Source organism: Lissotriton helveticus, chromosome 7 (genome assembly GCF_964261635.1).
Source record: "Lissotriton helveticus chromosome 7, aLisHel1.1, whole genome shotgun sequence".
In the NCBI taxonomy this organism is placed as follows: domain Eukaryota; kingdom Metazoa; phylum Chordata; class Amphibia; order Caudata; family Salamandridae; genus Lissotriton; species Lissotriton helveticus.
This window is the reverse complement of record NC_136068.1, coordinates 235706257-235730696: the sequence shown is the minus strand read 5'-3', so window position 1 is coordinate 235730696 and position 24440 is coordinate 235706257. Positions and strand designations below refer to the sequence as shown.

The 24440-nt window shown below is 43.1% G+C and overlaps 1 protein-coding gene across 1 annotated transcript in view; it reads right to left on the bottom strand.

The window, feature by feature from the left end:
* LOC144766720 (disheveled-associated activator of morphogenesis 2-like) overlaps nucleotides 1-24440 on the bottom strand; it is a 902367-nt gene that overhangs the window by 198602 nt on the left and 679325 nt on the right. Inside the window, exon 8 of the mRNA XM_078650477.1 lies at nucleotides 6940-7051. Coding sequence (XP_078506603.1) covers nucleotides 6940-7051 — 112 coding nt within the window. The remainder of the gene's footprint in view (nucleotides 1-6939; nucleotides 7052-24440) is intronic.

Here is a 24440-nt window from a genome sequence, read left to right as displayed (position 1 = left end):
AATGGCTTAGCGCGTAGTAAAAGAGAAAGTATAGGTGAAATTATGGGTAGTATTTTCAGTGCACTGATACCTGGAGTGGGAGTGGTTCTGAACACTCACAGAATTTGCAAATTGTCCACCATAGTGGATGTGTTGTCTACTGACACAGCTCATGGATTTCTGCTGGTCAATACCGAAATGGTTGCGATCAGATCAATGGTTTTGCAGAACCGACTTGCTCTTGATACCTTATTAGCGAAAGAGGGCGGAGTCTGCCGGATGTTGAAGGCGCAACATTGTTGCACTTATATTCCGGACAAAAGTGTACAGCTCAAAAGATACGTGAAAAACATTACTAATTTGGCAAAGGAACTCAAACCACTCGAGGTTGACAGTGCCTGGAAGAGACTGGTAGATGGTCTCTCAAATGTAGGTCATTGGCTTGCTAGCGTAGGTAAAGGCTTATTGTTCAAGGTACTGATGCCAATTGGAATTATAGGTCTCATCCTATTTTTCATATTTGTCTGCTGCAAGTGTCGTAAGCACACAAGAAAGCATGAAGTGAATGCAAGAGGAGTGAAACGAAGTGTGGATGAGCTTGAATTAGAAGAGATGAATAATCAGATCTATAAAAAGGTGAAGAATTCTCACCCTACCAAAACTGAAAGAGAAAAGCTGGAGCGATTGCTGGAAGAGATAGAGCTGTATAAAGTGTGAAAGAAAAGTTGGCATCTGGTTCCATTATATTTTGTGATGATAGTAAATATCATCAGAGAGGGGATTGATGAAGCAAAGCTTCGCATATTTTGCGACTTGCCGTATTCATGAACCTCGTTTATGTGTAACAAGGTAATAAATGTACGTCTTACTAACGTTTATATTAAGTTTAAGCAAGGATTATGAAGCTTGCCTATGTGTATTTCTAATGCATTTAATCCATGTCCTTAAAATATGGCCGCCGCTTGTATTTAGTTACTGCGCATGCGTCAGCCACACTCACGTGTCCTGACGTGTCTGCAGAGTTGGAGGGAAATTTATGCGCATGCGTAATACATAGCTTTGCCTATAACGTGGTACTGCTCGTGCCACTGCTCTTGTACCTGTTATATGTAGCTAACTTTTAGACTGCATAAGTATATTTCTTAGTAATAAGTTGAAAGTACAAACCCTGTGATGTGTTTTCATAATGTTGTTTCTATGTATTAATTTGTTCTCGCTTACTTTTCATGTACCGCGGGGAATGGGGGTCTGACTGCACCGAATACCATCTTGGAGGGCCTTTCTGCGCATGCTCCTATGTCTGGGGAACTGAAAACCTTGGCTGGTGGAACTTGGCCAGCTGGCAGGGATGGGCAAGATGCTCCTGAGAACTGACCTGCAAACCCAGCAAAACGGAGACATGTGTCCCTATTCAGCAACATTGTACATTTCTCATTGTATTTCTCTGCAGTTTCTCATGGGAACCCCAATCTTGCTAGGCGGTACCCAGAGATGTAAATTAGGCATCCAAATAGTGTGTTGTGATTGGTGTGTTACCCAAATCCTACCTTTGGACCAATCGAAATTGGGGATTCTGACACTTTGCAACATTTGGGGGGTGGTACCCTGTCCCAAAAGAGTATATCTACCCTGGGTTCACCTAGGGAATTGTCCGACTTGTCTGGTTTAGCTGACCTGTCACTGACCCATCGTACTCAATAGGTGACTGAAGATACAGAGCGCTGCGGAGCACTCTGTCCGAAATTGACCATAGACTAAGGTTTTACTGAACCTTAAAGTGCTGGCGAAGCACTTTGCTGGGAGTTCGCTGACCCAATCGGGGTCTTGATCGATAGCTGCAGAGAGGGTGGAGCGCAGGCGTTGCTCCCAAACTGCGGGTGCGGTCCTGTCCTGAGCAGTCCTGTCCTGAGGGTTTGCTGTCCTGTCCTGAGGGTCCTGTCCTGATTCCTAATCTGAGGGTATCCTGTCCTGTCCTGGGTGTCCATTCTGCACCTGCTGTCCTTTGAAGGGTATCCTTCCTTGAGGGTTTCCTGTCTTTAACTGACCCGTGGCCAGGGTTTGGTTTCCACACCAGTCTAGGTAAATACTGCTCTAAGTTCTTTAAACTTGCACCTTTCTATTTTTCTGTCTTTTGCTTCAATAAAGAGACATCTTGCACATGTTGATTTTTCCATGCTTTTGCCGCAACTATTGAAACGTAAAGTCATTTGCATATTTTCTTAATATGTTCCCATGTTACCCTACCTTTTAGAAATCATATTTTGCATTGCAGTTTGTCATTTTCTGATATGGTCTAGAACGGCCTTACTTAAATTGTCTAAAGACTCCCTGCCCTGAATGCATAGCGTTACTTGTTGCATCTCATATTAGCGTTTCTATGATTACCCTGACTTTATTTCTCTATAGTTATGTACTTTTCGTCATCTTGATTATTGATTGCCTTATTCTTGTAAGTTTGATGCTTGATGAAAACGAACTTTAGATAAAGCTTTTAAAACTTCCAGTTGTCCGTGGTCATTTTACAACAGTATTGAATGTCATTTGAATTTGCATTTGCTGCCTTTCCTTTTATAGCTAGGCCCCTGATCCGTTGTGGTCATAGGTACCCGTGTCGGTGGATTGTAAGTCGGGTACACTGAGTAATAACATTAGGGAACACACACAAATTGGTAGTAGCCCGTGAAGTCACCCTGTCAATGAATAGTGTGAATTGAAAGTATATGGGCCCTGAAGCCGGAAACGGCGAAATTATTGGCTGGGTGACCTCGCGCGCTCTATCACATGCATACATGGATTTTGGTGCATTCCTATAGTTATACAATCAACAATGACCGGGTCCCCATAGGCAATATCATGTAATTTCAAACGTGTACGTCGTATTGCAACTTTTACAATTATCTCCCCTTTATTGTAAGCAATTGGGGTAGAGAGTACACCGTTTACAAGCCAGTTTAAAAAGCCTCCATCCCATCTATGACAGTCTGAATAAATGGACGACACAATTATGTGAAACTACTGTGAAAAAAATTTGAAAAGGCGAGATGACCCCTCACGGGCGCACCACCATCGGGATATCTGGTCGGTACTCACCAGTTTAGCCCTGTTCTCATCATTGGCGGTCATGAAGCCTTAAATGAATGTGTCCAAATAGAATTATGTGTAAGTGCATATAAGTGCAGTGGAAAAGTGCAAAACAAACTAAAAAAACAAAATGTGTAATGCAAAGATAGGCTTGCATGTAACTAACACCTTTATTCTTTCACTTCGTGCAACTTATCAGGTTAAAAAGTGGGGTTTGGTTGCTAGTCATGTAACCGAAAACCACAAGCCAACATGTTTCATTGCCTTATATACTTTTTAGGCAATTTCTTAAGGGCAGTAATTTCCTTGCCACTGCATCAATGCTGGACACACTTTTCATCGAGACTGTCAACAAACAAAAAAAAACATACATGGTCTTTACAATATGCCCACAAAGTTACAATCCTGTAGACACACTACTGCACAGAAAATACATTAAAATTCCTCATATTTACCCTTACTCAGCCATGGTGACTCCTACCGGCCATAAGGATTAGTATAAAATATGGGCAAAACCCCTCCTGTGAGTCACCCTCTGTTTCCAGTCGATATCTGAATCTACAAATAGGCAAACATCAAACTGTGAGAGTTAGAGAGTAACACATAACTACCATGAGTCAAAAGTGCCGACACTTGGTTGAGTCTCCTTTTAATAACTCATTGACACCCACGGGGTCTACTCTCCAGACCACCCACTCCTTACCGATCTGAAATGAACGAACCACCTTGTCTCCACCCGTTCAAATGCGCTTAGTCCGCGTCCGTATTTAATTACAACTACGTCCGCTCAAAGTCTCATGTTTGATACAGACAATCTCGCGAGACCGTCACCGCCATACCTGGTTCCATTTCTCATGGTGTACGCTCCAATCATACGCTCACCTTCGTCAATTAAAATCTGTATATTCACACATTTAAAAGTGTCTCATCCTATTTCATATGTGAACCAACACAACTTAACTAGCAACGAAACTTTAGCTCCTATATACGCCGCAACATACGTTCGAGGGAAAAACCACTGCCCACCTACATGCAGGCACGGATTTCACGCATATCAATACCTGGTAAGAGACCCGTGCATCTCGACCTGATATTTATTTATTTATTTATTTGTTAGATATGTATTGCTCATGGCCGCCCCAGCGACGGGGCGTCCCAGCGCAGACCAACAGCTCCCAGACGCGAAACCGAAGCAGAAAGCAATAAGCCGAAAAAAGCCGGGTCTTAATGGCCTTCCGGATCGCAAGATGATTTTGAATTGATTTGCGATATCAATGACAATCACGAAACCATTTGACTACCAGCAGATCTATTTAAAGATGGCCGCCAATGGTGGTGCATTAACTGATGAGTGATTCCATATGCCAGTCGTCCAAAATACTAAATGATGATTGATGTTATATGCCTGTCTAAAATACTAAATACCTCTAGACTATTAAATACTTGGTTGGTGAGGGCATGAATCAGGTCGAGGTGCACGGGTCTCTTACCAGGTATTGAGATGCGTGAAAGCCGTGCCTGCATGTGGTTGGGCAGCGGTTTTTCCCGCGAAGGTATGTTGCGGCGTATATAGGAGCTAAAGTTTCGTTACGTTGTGTTGGTTCACATTTGAAATAGGATGACACTTTAAAATGTTTGAATATACAGATTTTAATTGACGAAGGTGAGCGTATGATTGGAGCGTACACCATGAGAAACGGAACCAGGGATCCCGTTCCAAGATGGCGGTGACGGTCTCGCAAGATTGTCTGTACCAAACATGAGACTTTGAGTTGAAGTAGTTGTAATTAAATACGGACGCACACTAAGCGCATTTGAACGGGTGGAGACAAGGTGGTTCGTTCATTTCAGATCGATAAGGAGTGGGTGGCCTGGAGAGTAGACCCCGTGGGTGTCAATGAGTTATTAAAAGGAGACTCGACCAAGTGTCGGCACTTTAGACTCGTGGTAGTTATGTGTTACTCTTTAACTCTCACAGTTTGATGTTTGCCTATTTGTAGATTCAGACATCGACTGGAAACAGAGGGCGACTCACAGGAGGGCTTTTGCCCATATTTTATACTAATCCTTACGGCTGGTAGGAGTCACCATGGCTGAGTAAGGGTAAATATGAGGAATTTTAATGTATTTTCTGTGCAGTAGTGTGTCTACAGGATTGTAGCTTTGTGGGCATATTGTAAATACCATGTATGTTTTTTTTTTGTTGACAGTCTCGATGAATGGTGTGTCCAGCATTGATGCAGTGGCAAGGAAATTACTGCCCTGAAGAAATTGCCTAAAAAGTATATAAGGCAATGAAACATGTTGGCTTGTGGTTTTGGGTTACATGACTAGCAACCAAACCCCGCTTTTTAACCTGATAGGTTGCACGAAGTGAAAGAATAAAGGTGTTAGTTACGTGCAAGCCTATCTTTGCATTACACATTTTGTTTTTTTAGTTTGTTTTGCACTTTTCCACTGCACTTATATGCACTTACACATAATTCTTTTTGGACACATTCATTTAAGGCTTGATGACCGCCAATGATGAGAACAGGGCTAAACTGGTGAGTACCGACCTGATATCCCGATGGTGGTGCGCCCGTGATGGGTCATCTCGCCTTTTCACATTTTGTTCACAGTAGTTTCACATTATTGAGTCGTCCATTTATTCAGACTGTCATAGATGGGATGGAGGCTTTTTAAACTGGTTTGTAAACGGTGTACTCTCTACCCCAATTGCTTACAATAAAGGGGAGATAATTGTAAAAGTTGCAATACGACGTACACGTTTGAAACTACATGATATTGCCTATGGGGATCCAGTCATTGTTGTTTATATGACTATATGAGTGGAGGGCGACTAGGGTTCTGTCTTTCCCTCTGTGCTCCTTATTGTGTGTATGTGCATTCCTAAAGTTACCATGAGTGCTAGACCTGGGGATGCATCAAAAAGGTATGCCTTCCCAGGGGAAGCATAGCGAGAAGATATATCTTTATTTCTCCTCATTTCTTATCACAGAATGGTTTTTGTTCAGGAATGTGTCCTTTCTTGCACAAAAACAATCCTGCCTGCAACGCAGACACCCTTGCACCATGGTGCAAGGGAGTATGTGCTGGCGCAAGGAAGCCGAAAGGGCAACAGCGCAGGAACGCAGCAGGAGTGAGTCGTATCTTAATAGATAGGGCACATTTCTGCCCTTTCAAGTGTCTTGCTATGTTGCATTGCATGCCAAAATTGTAAATATGACCCTTAAAGTCTTTTTACACCAGCACATAGCCTTAGTAAAACTAGGATCAAATGTTCATCCCGCTTTTCAAATATTTCTCCTCTACTGACTTTTAATAGTGACTCCATTTGACATACTTACCAGCAGCAGGTCCTCTGCTAAGGTGGAGAAGCATTGTCCCACTGCGTTTCATCAGTGTAAAAAAGGAAAAATAAAATGATAATACCACAATGTTATTATCATTGTGTTTTTCAGTGCAAAACATGTTAAGGCTGGATGGCCGGTCAGTGCTAGTGGGAGGAGGAAATATGTGCACTTAAGTGTGTATGATGGTTTGGCTGTCCGTCTTGGGCCAGTCAAACAGTCATGTGTACATACTATTTTTCCACCTGGCTGTATTGCTCAGACTTGGTGGAGAAGATGCACAGGCTCCCACTCCCTGAGTGAGCACTGATTCAGCCTGCTCAGACCAATCATGATGCTGCTGGCATGCTGGTGGCAGCAGCAACGTGATTGGTTTAGTGGAGCTTGGGTACTTCCTGCTTCTGGGATTCAGCAAGAGAAGCACAGGAGAGACGACGAAGGAGGGACGGCGGCCATGCAGAGGTAAGTGTCATTTTTTTGTTTCACCCACCACTTCTCTTCCATACCAACCAACACTGATGCTTACCTACGTAATGTTGTAATCTGCTCATTCGAAAGTCCACCATCTTGCTCAAACATGATCAATAATTTATCTCTCAGTTGACTTGGCTCTATGTGGAAACTTTTTAGAACAATATCTGTGGGAAAATCAAAGACGCAATAATTGAAAACATAAACAGTTATCTAAAAACATACACATCTTCCACCAAAATATTTTAACATTAGATGGCCATTGTCTTCAACTTACTACTAATCGGTATATTAATACATGTCTTATGTTTTCATATTAGCTGATATTGTTTATCATTAAGTCATACTTTGAAATAGGCTTAATTTCTGCCGGTTGTTGGAGGTGACGGTCACCTGCACTTCTATTTTGGGACCAGGAATTATTTTTCTTCATCAGACTTTGACTCAGAGCAAGACAGAGATAAATGACGAAAAGGGATAATGAAGAAAAAGAAAATGATAGGAAAACCCCTTAGAAATGGGACAGGAATGAATGTAACAGAACCTCCATGAGTGAAATAAAAAGCTAGAAAGTGTAATGTGGTGAAAGAAAGAAGCATGCGTTGGACTCAAGACAAGGCATCCCTAGTATTTGGAAACCCTGACCTTTGACAGCGGAGGAGACATGCTCCTCAGTAAAGCTTTGGGCATGCGCTCCTATTTTTTGCACCTATTCTGTTTGCAAATTAAGAACAGATTCTGACATTCATCAAGCCTGCATGTTGTAATATCGATGCACACCTTTAGGATGTGAACATACATCTACTGAACAAAAGTAGGCAATCCATGCACAAGGCCTTCTTGGAGACAGTCTTTAAGTTAGCGTGTTTTATTAATTTGCCATCATAGCACCTTTCTAGGTCAACCAAGCAAACAGTGCAATTTTTTTCACATGTTAAATATCTAATCTCAAAATAGTCCGTTGTTTACAGAATGCAAGCCAGCTCCAGGTGCTCAATTCGCGCTAAAACTGAAAAAAGGGGGGAATTGCAAAGTGTCTGGAAATATACAAAGGAAGGTGATCATGAATGCTTGTCACACCACCTCTCTCCCAAACTGTGTTTTTGCCTTTGAAACGTATCTGTCAATGGAGCACATTACAAGGAAGATCACAAGAACAGAATCCACGGTTCATTGCACAAACATAAGCTCCAAATGTGAGAGGCTGCAAGAAAAAAACCCAGCACAGGGACTGTGATATAACAATTATTGATGTGAATGCAAGATTTTGCGAATGGCATTTCATTTATTTGCATATTCATCAAAGAAAAATACTGGAGTTATCTATACGAAGTGGCAGTTATTAACAGGGCTGGACTGGTCATTGAGGGAACTGGGCATTTTCCCAGCAGGCTGGAAGGGTGGGGCCGCTTTTGTAGCGGTGGGGGGCCACTTTTGTTACATTGGGTTGGTTTTGCAACAGTGCAGTAATATCGGCCCCTTGTTCCAAAAGCGGCAGCAGTGCTTCACACAAAAAACATCCCAGCTCCCCCATCACCACCACCCCAGCGCTCCAGCTGAATTGCCACAGCTGGTTTGTGTTCTCAGTGCGGCCCTGGTTGTTAACCTAAAAAGGAAATCCAAACATGGAAACATGAACAAATTCAGATATGCCATTTGCCATGCATCGCAGGAAAGTATAACAGATTTCATTGTCCCTGCTTGCAGTGTCACACATATTTACCTCTTCTGCTTTGCTCGAAGGGTTTTACTGTCAGCGCAACATGCCTACAGCCAGAACTAATCTGATTGATCTTGTACACCAGGCATGAGAGCTGGTCTCAGAAAAGAGGTGACCATTGCTGCAATGGAAATCAACTGTGGGTCCAGCTTGCTTCAATTTATGTGTGTCTTTTTTGCATCCAACCTCTCTGTGCTAAGGTTGGGTCTCCGGGCGCTTTGAAGGATGTCATGTCAATTCGCCATGGTGGCCAGTCAGGATGGCCTTGTGCAACCCCGGAAACATTACAGTGACTTACATTGACACATAGGTGACCACTGTCTTTCAGAAACACACAGCTGCCACTTCGAGCAGTATGCAGCTCCCAGGGAGCCAGCTTTGGAGGTGCATCCTGCAAACTTACACCATTGACTGCACATATGCAGATATGAAGTTTGTTCTCCTGTCAGAGACAACTTTCTTGGGGAAACCCACTCGAGTACATATCCCCATTAGGGCCTTTGCCACTGTAGGCGCAGTAGTAGTCTGCAGAGTGATTGCCTTTGAGTACCAAGTGGCATAAGCCACCAGAACCAGGATGAACCTTTTTCCAGAAGCAGTCTGGGGATCCATAGGCCCTGAAATGTCAAGGCCCAACCTCTTAAAGGGTGTGCCAACAACTGGCAGTGAGTTATGGGGGCTTTAAGCATCTGACCTGTCTTCCCTCTAGCCTGGCAGCTCACACAAACCCTACAGAACGTATCTGTGGAAGTCTTGATCCTGGGCTAAAGAAAAGTGCTGGCAAGCCTTGCAGAGGTCTTGTCTTGGCCCATGTGTCCTGCCAGGGGGATTTGGTGAGCCAGCTCCAGTAGCACGGCCCTGTAGCATTGGGGGACTACCGGGACCCTTGTTGTTTCAAGCACAGGAACCTTAGGCTCACTGTAGAGGAGGCTTTCCTCCAAGTAAATATGATGACTTCCAGAGGCATAACTTGCTGCTTATGCTCCAGCATCTTTTTTCAATCCCTCAGGGGATGGACACCCTCTCTGTGCTCTACAGAACTCCTCTTTGGTGGGTCCCCCCTCTACATGCCATCAGCAATGACAGGGAAGCCACCAAGGAGAGCAATGTCCTCTTCCGTGAACTCCGGGCCAGCCACCGCAGGTGCCCCATCCATCTCACTAGAGGTACATTTAGTGGCTGGTTTACCACTCCCCTTGACTTACCCCTTTTTAGCAGCTGGCTGGGCCATCTTTCCAGGCTCCTGCCTTTTTTGACCCCCTTCCTGGGCAGCCAGGGACCTTGCCGTAGTACAGATCCCATCAGGTAATTGTAACATCTACACATGAGCCTTGAGCTCCACCTCCTTCCATGGAGTGTGCTCAAGGTCAATCTAGTAAACAGTCCACAGGCATGGCAGGGCTCACAGCAACGTTCAGAAGACCTGAACCCCACCCACACACTCAGTTGGAACGAAGAGCCGCAGTATAGTGAACCTCTCTGTTCTCAGCTATCACAACCTGGTGGACAGCATTTGTCATTACCTCCTCTGGGAAACCAGCGGACTCCTTACCATAGTCATACTGGCTCCGGTATCCCTCAGAGCCACCACACCAGGCCTACTGATGGTGACCCATTGACTATAATTTGTAGTATTTGATGGCACATAGATCTTAGGAACCGTCTCATTGTCACTCCTGGGCACTCCGGTAACCTGAATAAAGTCCCCCAAATTAACTGGGACAAACTCGTACCCCAGCACTACACACACCATCCCTGGAAACTTTCCTCCTGGGGGGCTGTTTTCTTTTTGGACACGAGGGTACCCCTTGTAGTGTCTATACTCGCAGCACTCATAGCACTTCAGCCTGCTAACTTTTGTCAGAGTAGTTTTTCTTCTGGTGAGCAGATTGGGAACGAGAACCAAACCCTTTCCCCTGTGAGTTGCTTTGGGGCCCTGGAGAGAGCCCCTCCCAGATGCTTTCTTGTGCAACCTGGCGCTGAGCCAGATGTCCGCCTCCTCAGCAAGCTTCATGGGATCAGTAAGCTTACTATTAACAAGGTGTTGCCCCAGCTCTGTAAATCAAATATCAAGCCTGTGCTCCTTGAAAATGAAGTTGCTCATCCCTGAATAATTTACTGTGCTGCCTCTCAACCAGCTGTTCATTGCCTTACCATCATAGTCTATGCAGTCAGCCCAGCTCTGTATGAATAGCTTGCAACTGGGCCTAAACATCTGACGGTATTTCTCAGGCATCAACCCAAACTTAGTGGTTAAGATGCCTTCATAGCAGTGTAGCATGTCTGGTCCCCCACCTCTAGTGTAACAAGAGTGTCCCTCCCCACCAGAGGGAATGTGTCTCCATAGCTATTACCAACCCAGAACTCTTCTGCAACATTGTGCTCTCTTATAGCCACTTCATAGGCTGCAAATCACTTGTTCAGGTCATCTCCACCACATAGCTAGGCACCAAATCATTGGGTATTCTGACCCTTGACTCATAGGCAGATGTTGCAGGTATGCAAAAAACATTATTGTTGATGGACCCTACTTGCAGGGCTCTGATATCCAGCCCTCTGAGGTTAGGCTCATGGGTAGGTTTTCTATCCTCTATGGCCAGCCTCCTTTCCTCATGAGCCTGCTGAAATTTAGCAAACTCTAAATTGAACTCTCTCCTTTCAGCCAGCTCCTGTGGGGACAGGTTCTTTGAAGAGACACTGCTCCCTGCTCTAGTAATCACTACTGCTTCTGGCAAGTTATTGCCCCCCCTCACAGGCAGTTCCAAAGCCATCTCAGATTCCAAAATTAGGTCACTGTCCTCCTCAGGAATTTCCTGCTCCTCATCTAGATTGTCGTCCCTTGCAACCTGGGATTCTGCCCAGGCCCTCAAGGCATTCTCCAGCTTCACCTTCCGCATGAAGCGTCTCATGGAGACCTGAAAATCTTTTCAAAAATCCTTCAGCTGAGCCACAGTGCAAGACTCTACCCGGGAGAGATCTAACTCCAAAACATCAGGTGCAAATGCAGGTTCTCCAGATTAAGGCATAGTTCAGCAAGAAAAATCTAAAGCCTATCAAGGAGAATTGAAAAAAAATTAAATGGTCTAAGTTTAGAGTTGAAATAAACAGTGAGGTATTATATGAAATTGGTGAAACACAAGTCCTATCCTCACTGCTGACCACCAATGTTAAAAGTGTGGTTTCTGGTTGGCAAATGTATGCACCCTGTTGAAGCAGAAGCCACAATCCTAGTCATGGTAAGCTAGATACACACTAAAAAATAACCTGTCCTACCCTCTGGTAGGTTGGCACAGAGCAGTCAGACTTATCTATAGAGGCAATGTGTAAAGTATTTTTGCCACACACACACACCAACACAATGCATACAGCATAAAAAGACTCTGCACAGGTTTATAAAAATAGATTATTATATTATAAATAAAACAAGACAAAAACAAAAATCCAATGTATAGAAGTTGAGATAGGGAAGAAATGCAGAAAAGTGCATAGAAGCAAGTAGCACTAAACAGGTTACTTTAGGCTGCACTGGACTGTCAAAGTTTGGGCTGACCAGGATGGAACAGTGACCGGCTACAGGACTGATGCAGGCCATGGAGAACAAAGTACCTATCCTGGTCGCAAACAGTGAGGTGTGTTGATTTTCACACAGTGACAGCAATGCATCTGTTCCTAAGTCCAGAGGCATTGAGAGATGCGCTGAATTCTGCCAAACAATTGAGGGAATGCGTCGACCTCACCAAGCTGCAGAGGCAGTGATATCCTGGCAGATGCATCGATCTGGGGGAGGCAAATCGAAGGTTCTGATGCGATGCAATGCTTTTACTCCGCAACTGGGTCCACATGCCGATTCCGTTACACGCAGTTAGGAGATACATCTAAATCCATGTTGCAAATATCTGGGCCATTTTCAGTGAGCCAGGCACAGGAGCACAGGAGCAGGGGCAGAACACTTGATTTCCCTGAGTCTGAAGTAACAGGAGGCAAGCTAAGAATCCCTGTGAAATCACTTGGAGTGAGGGCAGAGTCCAAATCTCCATCAGCTGAGTCAGAGAGCAACAGGCAGTAGGGCAACACAAGAGAAAAGCGTGCTTTCTAAGTCTGTATTTAAAAAAATTAGTACTATAAGCTGAATAGCAGTCCTTCTGACAGAGGTGTAGTTCAAGATCTAGAATTGTCTGCTTTTAGGGTGTCAGAGACCTAGTTCTTATACCCCAAAGGGAAAACACCGGGTGCCCGCTACAGCCAGTCCGGCCCTGGTATTCATCCAAAAGCATGAAGAAGGTGGAGGAACTAAGTCCAGACCAGGTGGTATCTAAATTGTAGCATTATCTAAAATGCCATCTTGTAATATGATGTACCTACTGCCACAGTTATCTAAAATACAACCAGGTTAGAGGTTTAGTCAACTTATATTTCATGGGATTTGAAGAAGCTTCAAGGCTTTTTTCTAGAGCTTCCTTTGCCAAAAAGGGCAATTTCTGATATTTATTGTATTCATTTAGTCATGAGAAACTGTGAATAGAAGTGTTGCAATTGTGTCAGTGGAATGTCATTCATATGTCCACTGAAATCATAGAAATAACACAAAAAAGCAATCTGAACACTTGTTAGCTATGTTTTTATGTACTTTTCTTCTGATTCACAAGATAACTTTGTTTGCTAGCCTTATAAAATTTCATCTCCTGTCTCCTCGTTGAGACATCTTGCCCACTCAATATCAATATCCTATCATCAGCCTTTCTAGATACAGCCTATAGATCCTTCATGAGAAAAATATTGACTACATGCACTATCTACAAAGGATTTAATGTTTTTCAACTAAGGGGGTTTACAGTGTACAAGTGCACAATGTTGTACAGGATTGTAACGTCCAGCAAAATGTCCACAACGCCATCCATTTGACTGAGTTTTGCCATCATTAGGGTACCACATTTGGACAGGCTAGCCGGGAAGGCAACAATTTGTTCTCTATTTATGAATTATGTATGAGACTGCCATGGTGCAGCTACAACCTCCTTGACTGCCTCTCCGAGATAGCTCAACAGAACAAGGCGACCTGGTATCAACAGAGAACTGTTTCAAAAGCACATCCATGAGATAGGAAATTGCTAATTTGGATGGGCTTCCCTGTATGGAATGCTAAAATGCTGGATGATTCAGATGAAGTTTAGAGAAAAAGCAATAAGTAAGACAAAACTACTCTGACGTTCTTTGGAAAAAACGAGAATAAAGATTGTCATCTAAATAGTCACTATAGTTTTATTCATTCGTTATGGAATAACTCTTAAGAATGAGTCAAACCATTGAAAACAGGTATTTAATATTTCATGTATAGAAGTCTTTCCCTGCCTAACATAGCTGATCAATATAAATGTAATATGTACAAGATTGACAACCCTTTAGAGAAATATTAAAACTCTCACATTTCATGGACTTTTGCCACTCAACAATCACACCCTACGAATACACTCATTATTGCCTTCCAACATTACAGAAACACATATTATGAAGTGATCAACTACACAGATATGTTTTGGGCCTGAACGATGTAGCAACCATTGTGTTGTATGAATTCTGAGGCCTGAAACACTTCATAACACACCACAATACCATAGCATAGCATAATGTAACATGGCATAACATAGCATAGCATCACTCCACACCACAACATAGCACACAACACTAAATGCCACCCCAAATTATATGCTTGAACTTTGTTGTGCCTAGAGGACCCACTTATCATTAAGAGAACATTGCAAGGATAAAGTGATAAGGAAAACGGGATTATCTATTCTCGCTTATAAATCTACAATTATGTCAATTACACATTAGCTTGATTAGATTATAAAATCCAAGTCTCCCCCTTTCATCAGTGCAGTCACTGTTTATAATTGCTACCATATAATTCATGCGTATCTCAATGGTAAATAAGATCTGCAATATTTGGAAGAAATTCAATAACCTCAAGTTCCACTTGTTTAGAGCAATCTCTCAGCCAGCTCCTGCTTAGCAGAAAAGGACATAGATGGTGTAACTCTGCAAACTTCATGCGGAAAACTAATCTTGTTGAAATAGATGCAAACTATGAATTTTCTCTGTGAAAGATCAGCATTCCAAACAATAGTTTGGCATCTTTGAAAAGTGCATATCTACTTACTTTATAATTTGTTTCCACAATGATATCCCAAGGAGGTAACAAACTTTGAAATTTTGGAATCTTGGAATCCACAGATGGTAAAAAATGTTTATATTTTTTTATCAATAAAAAAAATGTGATTGCATCATTGAACTTTCTTACCTGCTTTAATATACATTGTAAATATTGAGGTTTAAGGACACAATAATGGTTCTATAAGCTGAATTCTTTAAAATATCCTACACAGTCAATTCAACAATGGCAGAACCAGGAGAAAGATGTCTAATCTATCGTGGACAAATGTCCGTCTGTGTTGTACTAGGTGTGGCACCCACTAGATTTAAGGAGGAAAAACATTCTTAACTTTCAAAACAATTAAATTGATATCTTCTATATATAAATCCCGAATGCTGGTGATTTGCATGCCAAGTACACAAGAAATGTTGGGTAGTTCGAAAGAAAGGAAGAGTGGGAAAATACCCACTTAAATCATTGTAGGTTGACAACTGGCTTTTCTTTTGGATGCCTCCACCATATATTCAGCCTCAACTTAGCTGTGCAGCACTCAACTTGAATTGAATTCTGTACACTTTTTCCTCTGCTAAATGTTGACCCATTCATTTTGTGCTCTAATAAGTCAGTGCTTGGACCACATCCATACTAAATAAGCTGAACTGTAATGCAGTGGAAAACTCTAGAGAACCTGGCACCATACCTAAAGCAGAGACATGATCATTTGAATTCTGATTCCCCCACCATTTCATTTCAAAGTTAAACTAAGATTGCCACTCCTGTGTGCCTAATGCATTGTTTTAATTTTAGGGGTTGTGGACTGGAGTGACTTGATAATACAACACCTAGTATTATAAACAGAACACATCTATTGGTAGTAGTGAGAAATTATCTCATTTGTTTGTGCTCCTTCCATTTTTGCTGGCCTGATTTTGCTGTCTATTAGATCTTTGAGAGCTTTTAAAATTCTAAACAGTAGTAATTTCCTGTGCTTCTCCCCCAAACCTGTGCTGTATATTGGAGCTTATTGTTTGGCTGATTTAACTTCCCAATAAGTCCATTGAAAATTACGTCTAAAATGCATCTATGGCATGGAAGGAAACATTTTATATATGGTATGCAGTGTATAATTATACCACCCACATTAATGCAAACAATTGTCTGCCAGGAGCACAACTATGCTCTGGCAGGGTAGCTTTTTAAAAGCACTTCAGTGACTTATGACTGGGAAAAGTGTCTTTGTCATGTAGGAAAAGCCTCTCTGTTTATACTCGTTAGTGACCCATAATGTTTACCTTGCAAGCCCACAGTGTAGAGTGCTAATATATTTAAATAGGGCATAGTACATATTAGGGGTTAGTGTGTGTTCACAGTGAAATAAATTCCCAAGGCGATTTTATTGTGCAGGCTTTGCTAGGCTTGCTCTCTGAACAGGCCTAGAAGGGAATGCAATCTTTATTTCCTATCTTCACCTGTAAAATGTAAAAATGCGACTCAATGCTTCTAAGGTATTTCTTACTTTTCAAAATGTAATGTAATGGTGAAATCCGATATTTGATAACTCTAGTGGAAAAGTAACTTTATAAAAATGTACATTGTGCTGCTTAACACAAAACTAGCCTATAACCGGTTATACCACTCAGCCTCCGCAGGACTGGAATACGCATTGTTGACTGAAAGGTATTGACTCTGACTCAGAGGATAAAAGCATACCTCTGAGCACGAGAGAAGCAGATAGGTATTAATTGCTGACCACTTTGCTGTGATTAACTATCTGGAAGGGGACAGGAACTGTTGACAGGAGAAATGGAAGCTTTAGCACTACCTCATTTGAATTGGAGATGCCAGAGAGAACATTCTTCTTTGTTTTTCTTACTTATCTGTAGTGCAAACTCAGCCCAAGAACCAGACTACATTATACATTTTTATGTTTATTCCTTCAGGCACTGCTGGGAATAGGATCCTGATTCCATTTAGACAAGGAAGACTCAGTTATATATTAAAGGATTGAAAGACTTCTGAATACGCCCAGCCCTCCGGAACTGGAACAGCTCTCCAAGGGTCAGGTGGTTGGTCTCCTATTTTCCTGTTTCAGGCACAGAAAATCAGAAGCAATCCTGAATCCAAGGGCTTCAGAATGGACGAGAAGAAATGTTCCCAGAAGGAACTTTCTGAATGAATTGGATATGGTGCTGCAGTTTGCACAGGAAAGTTGCAACCTAATCCAGGTAAAACCAGGTTTGCTTCACTTCAAGTTTTTACTCAACTGGATTCAGCTGGACCTTACAGTGATAGTTACTGGTGTTGTTGAGCCCAGAAAGCTATAGCTTCCAGACTTCCCCTATGGAGGAATCTCACTTTCAAAAAAATGTCCACGGCCAGGTTCAGAACACTGTATTTTGTAGTGTGTAAAATAGTACTATACTAGTACTACTCATGTACTACAAACTGCAATTCACAAACCATAATCCAAGAAGGCACAGCTTATTTGGTCCACCAATAATTAATATCTAAAAATGCTCTGCAAAAATCAAACTTTGGCTAAGGTATGCTATTTCATGACATTTACATGCTGTTGATGTCTGGGATTTGCTACTAAGTTCAACAGTCGTACCTGTATCCTTTAGCACACTTCTCTCATTAAAAAATGATGCCCTGTAGGCTTATGTGATCATTGCGAAATAGAGAAGAACATGTCACCTTTGACTTGCTTTGGTCAACGTTTTGGTATACCTGCTACACTGTATGGTTTGGCCTTTTGAGTCCACCAACAGCCCCCAAGGCAAGGGGTCCCTCTACATGGGAGACTGTATCCATCTCTTTTTTAGCATTGCAACTTAGAAAAAATGTTTGTCAAGGTTTTTCTATTTCCACAGGCAGAATGGGGAACCAAAAGCACCACTGATAAAAATGCCAAATCAAGCCCGCTTCTTAAGCATCCTCTGAAAATCTATCTCTTTCTGTCCTTTCTCTCTCTTTCTCTCTCTGTGGCGCTGTGCGTTCAAAACTCGGGTCCAAGTGCTTCAGCCATCAGGAAAATGCCTGGTGGAATAAAAGAGTTGTCCCGCCTGTCCAGCCCTGGCTACATCAAAGTTTTTTCCAGACTTTGGTTGCAGGTATGGCACATGATATCAAAAAGCGCTAGGCACGTTGCATAATGGTTTGAAGTTATGATGCGTTCCTGTGGTAGAATGCAGACTGATTTCATTGACTTGGAGTGGTATTTTTGTGACTTGGCCCAAAGAAAAATACCTATTGTTACAAATGTGCTTTAAATAGCAATTTCTGTAACACAGAAACGATTCTTCTGGACCCTTGATTTAGCTGCGGTTCTTATGCTGTGAGAGAAAAGTACAGCTTGACAGCAAGGAGCAACATACAATTTTACTACCCACTGAGGGTTTCTATTAGGTCACCTTCACACAAAAATTGTCTTTAAAGAAAGGAAAAGTGATCTTCTGAGAATGCTTACTTATGATAAAACTGTATTGTTGCTATCATTAATTTTTAGTTTATATTCTTGCGTCCAAACCAAAATGTCAGGATGAAATAAAAGCAGAAATAAACCAAACTGTATTAATTTATGGCTCAATACACTGCCTGTAGCCCGGTTCCTGCTGACACGCTACAAGTAACTTTCAAGTCTGACCACACGTCCCGATTGCAGGACTATACAGGATTAATTAAAAAGGTGAGAAAAAAGTCATTTACTAATACTCAGACCTGTGACTCTTTTCGGGCATCTGATATTCAGATAGTTATAATGAGGTAAAAGAAGCATTTGAAAGGCCAATATACCTCACCTATTAACAGGTTAGTGGCTTTGGGCAATCTGGTGGAGTGGGTAATGGGGGGGGGGTTATTGTAGATAAGAGTATGATGAAACAATCTCTATAACGCCACCAGTGCTGGTCATTTCATAGCACTTTTATCCTATTGTCAGGTTGGGTAGAAGAAACAGGGATTAGAAGAGAAGAAACAGGGAAGGAATAAGTTAAAATAAAGAGCTATAGCTGCCAGCGGTGACTGTGTCATAACATAGAAATAGTACCTGAATTACAGCGTGAGCAGTGGATGGCCAGCAGAGGGACACTAATCAAACGTATTTAATATGTACTTGGTCTATGTGCCACAAAAAGAAAAGGATGTGATGCATGGCAAGCGCAGCCCAATGAAAAGACAGCAAAGAAGAGCGACAATGATGCAAATGAATGGTAGGCATTGGGTGGGTACCATGCCCATTACTGAACCCTAGCATCTCGAATGGTCACACAGACGAGACCTAAAAAGAAGCATATTTCATTTACATGCACGTTTTAGGCAATGGTGGATGAGTTGTAAGACTTAGACACACTCTTCCTTTTTAAAGGTTGACCCAGAAACAGATGACCTCAAATGTTCGGATTTCAATATAAATGAAAAGTAAAGCATTGTTTCTCTTCACCTGTCGTAAACACCTTTATACTAGGCAGATGGCTCTGTTAAAACATAGACACTAGTTTTCCGTGAATGTTGAAACAAAAACTCCATAATGTTAAGTGCTTGAAATTTCTAAAAATATATTATATTGCACTTTCAGTTGGAATAGATACCTGTTGTGTGATGCAGTACAAGGTTTTCACAAAACTGGGGACCGATAGTCCAATACTTCTTGAAAGCTGAGAGGGAAAGGCAGGAATTGATCCAAATAAAGATGCTTAGGGCATATTTTAAAAATAAGTCATGAACATCTGGCTCTAGCGGCTCCGACATGCTGTAATATTTAGACTATTGCATGGCAATTACCAGCGCACCTCTTAGGATCACTAAGTTGTTCAGGGTCGATTAGTGCTCCAGCTCCTTTCCAGCACTACCCCACCTGTGACTTCAAGTGGAGCCTACAGGACAGGTAGGAATATGCAAATCTGGTGGTTCTTGTCAGCAGGTGACAATGGGGTGCACGAGTCAATATTCTGCAGCGGTGTTCCTGTTCAAAGAGACAATTATTCTATGCTCTTATAATTGTATTTTTATTTATGTATTTTTTTATTCAATTTTTGGTCTTACAGCATGTTAGAAACAGGGTTTCTGGTGAGCTAAGGTATGCACCCAAGCCAAGCAGAACCTAGTTCTCTAGTTAGAGTAAGTTGGATATACACCAAAGATAATCTGTGCTCATCCTCTGGTAGCTTGGTGCAGTGCAGGCAGGAATATCTACAGAGGCAATGTGTAAATCATTTGTGCAACATACCCACACAGTAAAACAGGGAATACACCACAAAAAGTGATTCCACACAGGGTTATAAAAATAGATTGCTATATTTGAATAACACAAGACCAAAACAACATGAATCATATAAGTACTTTGTAAATAATAGTGGATTAGAGAAAATATCACAATTATACTCTCTGTTTGGAAAATTTTGGTAATGAACTTTTTGACACCATGCGCCTAATATGCAATCAGTCTTTGCACAGTGGCTTTGTCCCAACCCCTTGGAAACAGGCACTTATCACCCCTCTCTTAAAGAAACCCTCCCTGAGCCCAGACTGTCTTTCCAACTACCGACCCATCTCTCTGCTGCCTTTCCCAGCGAAGGTCGCCGAACGTTGGGTCAGTTCATGCCTGTCCGCCCACCTAGAACAAAACAACCTTCTCCACGATCACCAGTTCGGTTTCCGTCCTGCCCACGGCACCGAAACAGCAGTCTTAACTGCCATGGAGGATCTTCGCATGCGTGCAGACAGGGGACAGCCAGTGGCATTGATACTGCTGGACCTGTCTGCCGCATTCGACACGGTCAACCATGGTAGGCTGCTGCAGAGACTTGGGGAAGTGGGAGTGGAAGGCACTGCATTGCTCTGGTTTCATTCCTATCTTCGGGACAGAAGACAGGCTGTCTCTCTCCCCCCTTTTCAATCCGCCTTTGCAACAGTACCCCAGGGAGTCCCTCAGGGCTCCTCCATCAGCCCCATCCTTTTTAATGTGTACCTCAACCCGCTAATCAAATTGATCCAATCTTTTGGGGTCAAAACAATAAATTACGCGGATGATACACAGCTCATCCTCTCGTGGGAAGGTGAAGATGCCATTCCTTTTTCTACCTTCCACGACTGCCTAAGAGAGACGGCTGGATGGCTACACAGTAATTCTCTCCAGTTCAACTCCGCGAAAACGGAGGTCCTGTTTTGCTCAGGCACTAAGATACCCCGTCAGTTTCCGAACGAATTCTGGCCCCCGGAGTTTAGAGACAAACCTCTGCCAGTTCCTTCGGTGCGCAACCTGGGTGCCATGCTGAACAACAAATTAAGTATGGAAACCCAGGTGACGAAAACTGTGGGGATCTGCACAGCCCTGCTTCGATCACTGCGGAAAATCATGCCTCTTCTCCCGGCACATGCCAGGGCGTCGATAGTCAGGTGCACGATACTCAGTCGCCTTGACTATTGCAACGCCCTGCTCCTGGAGTCTCCAGTTACGATGTTGGACCGACTACAGCGAATTCAATCTGCCGCCGCCAAGCTGGCTCTTGGCTGGACGAGGAGGGCCTCAGCCACAGCAGCTCTGGCGGAGCTACATTGGCTACCCTTAAAACAAAGAGTGGCCTTCAAGTCCCTCTGCATTGTCTTTAAGGCTCTGCACGGACTTGGACCTAAACCTCTGCAAGCCCTGTTTCGGTGGTACACTCCCGCCAGAGCCCTACGTTCATCCTCTGCCTGTCTGGTAAAGGTACCCAGATTTACCAGAACCAGAACAGGGGGCAGATCATTCAGTGTTGCAGCGGCCAAGCTGTGGAACAGCCTGCCCACTGACATACGTCAGATAGCACAGCTTCTTCCCTTCAGGAGACGTATTAAGACCTGGCTCTTCCCCTAATAAATTGTCCGTCTGACTGTTCTCCCGGTTTACCGTTAACAGAGTAATTTCCAGCGCCAGGAAGCCTGCAAGGTGTCAGTCGCGCTTTACAAATTCTCAAAATAAACAAAATAAATAAATGTTTGGCAGAGCACAGGATCAGAATGACAAAAAGTCACATGGGTTCCTTCCCAGCCCTCTTGGTACTCATACCCAGTACACCTAGTCTTCTAATTCACCTTGGGTGAGTTCCCTATTGTAGATCACATTCTTATGGGGTGGCGCGGGAGTGCCCCTCCTGCCAGTCTTGTGGCCCAAAACAGCAGTGGAAACAAGAAACATGTGTAGGGTAAGCCCAACTATATGCAGGCCGACTGTGGTGAACACGCAGGTCAAAATGTCGTAAAATATCATGCCAGAAATGCCGCCAATCATGTGGCATGTCCGCAGCCCTCCGGGACCTTGTCTGAATCACTAGAGCCACCAGAGAAGGAGCGCGAGACTGCTTCACTGTTTCCTCGGCCATACTCACCCATAGTATTCAACATGGGGAGAGTCCCAGCTTTGGGGGACTTCACCGGTCAGTGGGCACCCTCAAACAGTGCTGGAGATGACGGCTGCAGGAGTGTCAGTAGGCCTTGGAAACAAGGTCAACGTCCTAAAATTCCAGCCTTCCTGGGCTGGTTGCACACAGTGCTGCTTTGGGGGCGGAGTTGAACTGCAGAACCTAGTGTGACTCCCTGGCCCCTGGTTGCTGGGCAACGCGTCTTGGAAGGCCATGCTAAGAAGCGTTAAGGTCGCTCTCTCTCAAGGCTAAATTTCAAATCCACATCCACTGCATTGCTCACCACACATGCAGCACAACAGATTTGGGATACTTCCCCGGCACTCAGTCTCTTCTCTCAGTCAGCGCAGCTCCTTGCCAAAACACAGTGCTTTAAACGGCAGCAGGGTGAAGCGCTGTTCTTGCACTGGCACTGGCACTGCCAATAAGAAGATGTTCTGATCGTTGTCACCTTAGCTGCCTAACACACAAGCCACAAATTCCCACGGCAGGACAAAGGGATAGAGGTCTTAGCTGATCCTGAGGCCTCTTGAACAGGCCCTTGGAGAAACACTTGATGAGGAGCCCAAAGCAAGGCAGCAGGCAGCATGCCAGCACATCAAGGCAAGTTGTAAAGTGGTAGTCCCTCCTGAAGCCTCGCAGTCAGCAGGCCAACACAAAACAGTTAGCAAAATGGCGGTCCCACCTGGCAGCACACCAGTCCTCTGGCAATATGCAGATGTAATGCCAGTAGCATCTGGTTACACATTCCATGCAGTGTCTGAATTGATGGGGTCAGAGCTCCACTACTTATACCCAAACATAACTTTGATGCAGGGGGTGACTTCAAAGGCACTCTTTGAAATGCAAGAGGATCCCTTTCAGGTCAACCATGGCTCAAGACTACTGGTAGTGGGTAAATCAGCCCTTTGTGCGAGGGCAGGACACATCCTATTCAGATGTGTGAGCCACATCTCTAACTTCCTGCCCAGGATGGTTAACAGAATGCATATGAAGACAGATGTATCCCGTGTCACACCCAGGTCTTTTTGTGATGTGGCTTTCTAGAGAGAATGCACAAAGTGTAGCTGTCACCCAGTCCAGATGGGTATTGGAGACTAAAGTGGGCAGAAATCTCCCATTTTTTATTGAAGGGGTCAAAGTGCAGAATGTGAACAGTTTTTGTTACTTGGGGGTTACTTTTACTAGTGATGGTAGATGGAGGGAGGAATTAACGAATGTCCGAACCAAAATGAGCAAAAGCTCTTATGGCATTTTTAAATTTGCGTCTAAGCTGGGGGATAGGCGAATCAAGGATATGTTGGAAATCTACAAGGCACGTAGTGTATCCATTGCCCTTTACGGGGCGGGGCTTTGGGGCTACTGCAAAACTGATTGTCTACAGATAGAAGAAAACAACTTTCTTAAGAAATTATTGTGCCTCCCTAAATCTGTTTCAACAGAGTTGATCCATAGAGAGGCAGGGGTTTTTCACCTAACAGAGCTCGCCTCACTTAGGCCTTTATTGCTTTACTGAGCAATTTGACTTAAGGAAGAAACTGAATTTAATCAACTTATAATTAGGGACTGCCTTGAATTAGACAACTGCATGCAGATACCGTGGCTTAAATATGTTGTAGATTGTTATAAAAGTATCTTTGATATCGATTTGTTGTTAGAAAACTGTCCCCCTAGAGGCCTTGCGAAGCTGGATCTTAAAAAGACTTTTATGTGTCATAAGGCTCTTAAACGTTCAGTAACAACTAACTCCCTCGCTACTGTTAAAGTTTACAATAAATATATTGCTGTCGAGGGGATTCCAATGTTATCTGAACGTAGTAACCAGGCCAAAGCATAGGTTTGTACTGACCAGATTAAGAGTTGGCATTGCTCATGTACTAGTGACCTTCCCACATCCTAAAAAGCCCCCTGTGGGTCCGTGTCCCTGTGACGGACATTCTAAGCAAAGCACAATGCACTTTATGCTTATTTGCCCCCTATTTCAGAATGCTAGGATCTCTTTTTTAAAACCATTATTTATTAAGTATGGAGTGTTAAATGTGGAGGATGCTATGTGTTTGTTGTATAATTTGGACCACCCCAATATATGTTTTTATACTGCCAGATTTATATGTAAATCTATGGCTTTTAGAAAAAGTATGAGTTTCTAATCATGTATGTACTTTTTTAATTCTGTTGCCTGTTTGCTGTGCTTTTGTGGTCATTTTTCTAATGAACCGAATAAAGCTTCATGAACTGAACTGGGTATTGGAGACAGGCTGCACAGCACAAAGAGTTTTGAGCACATA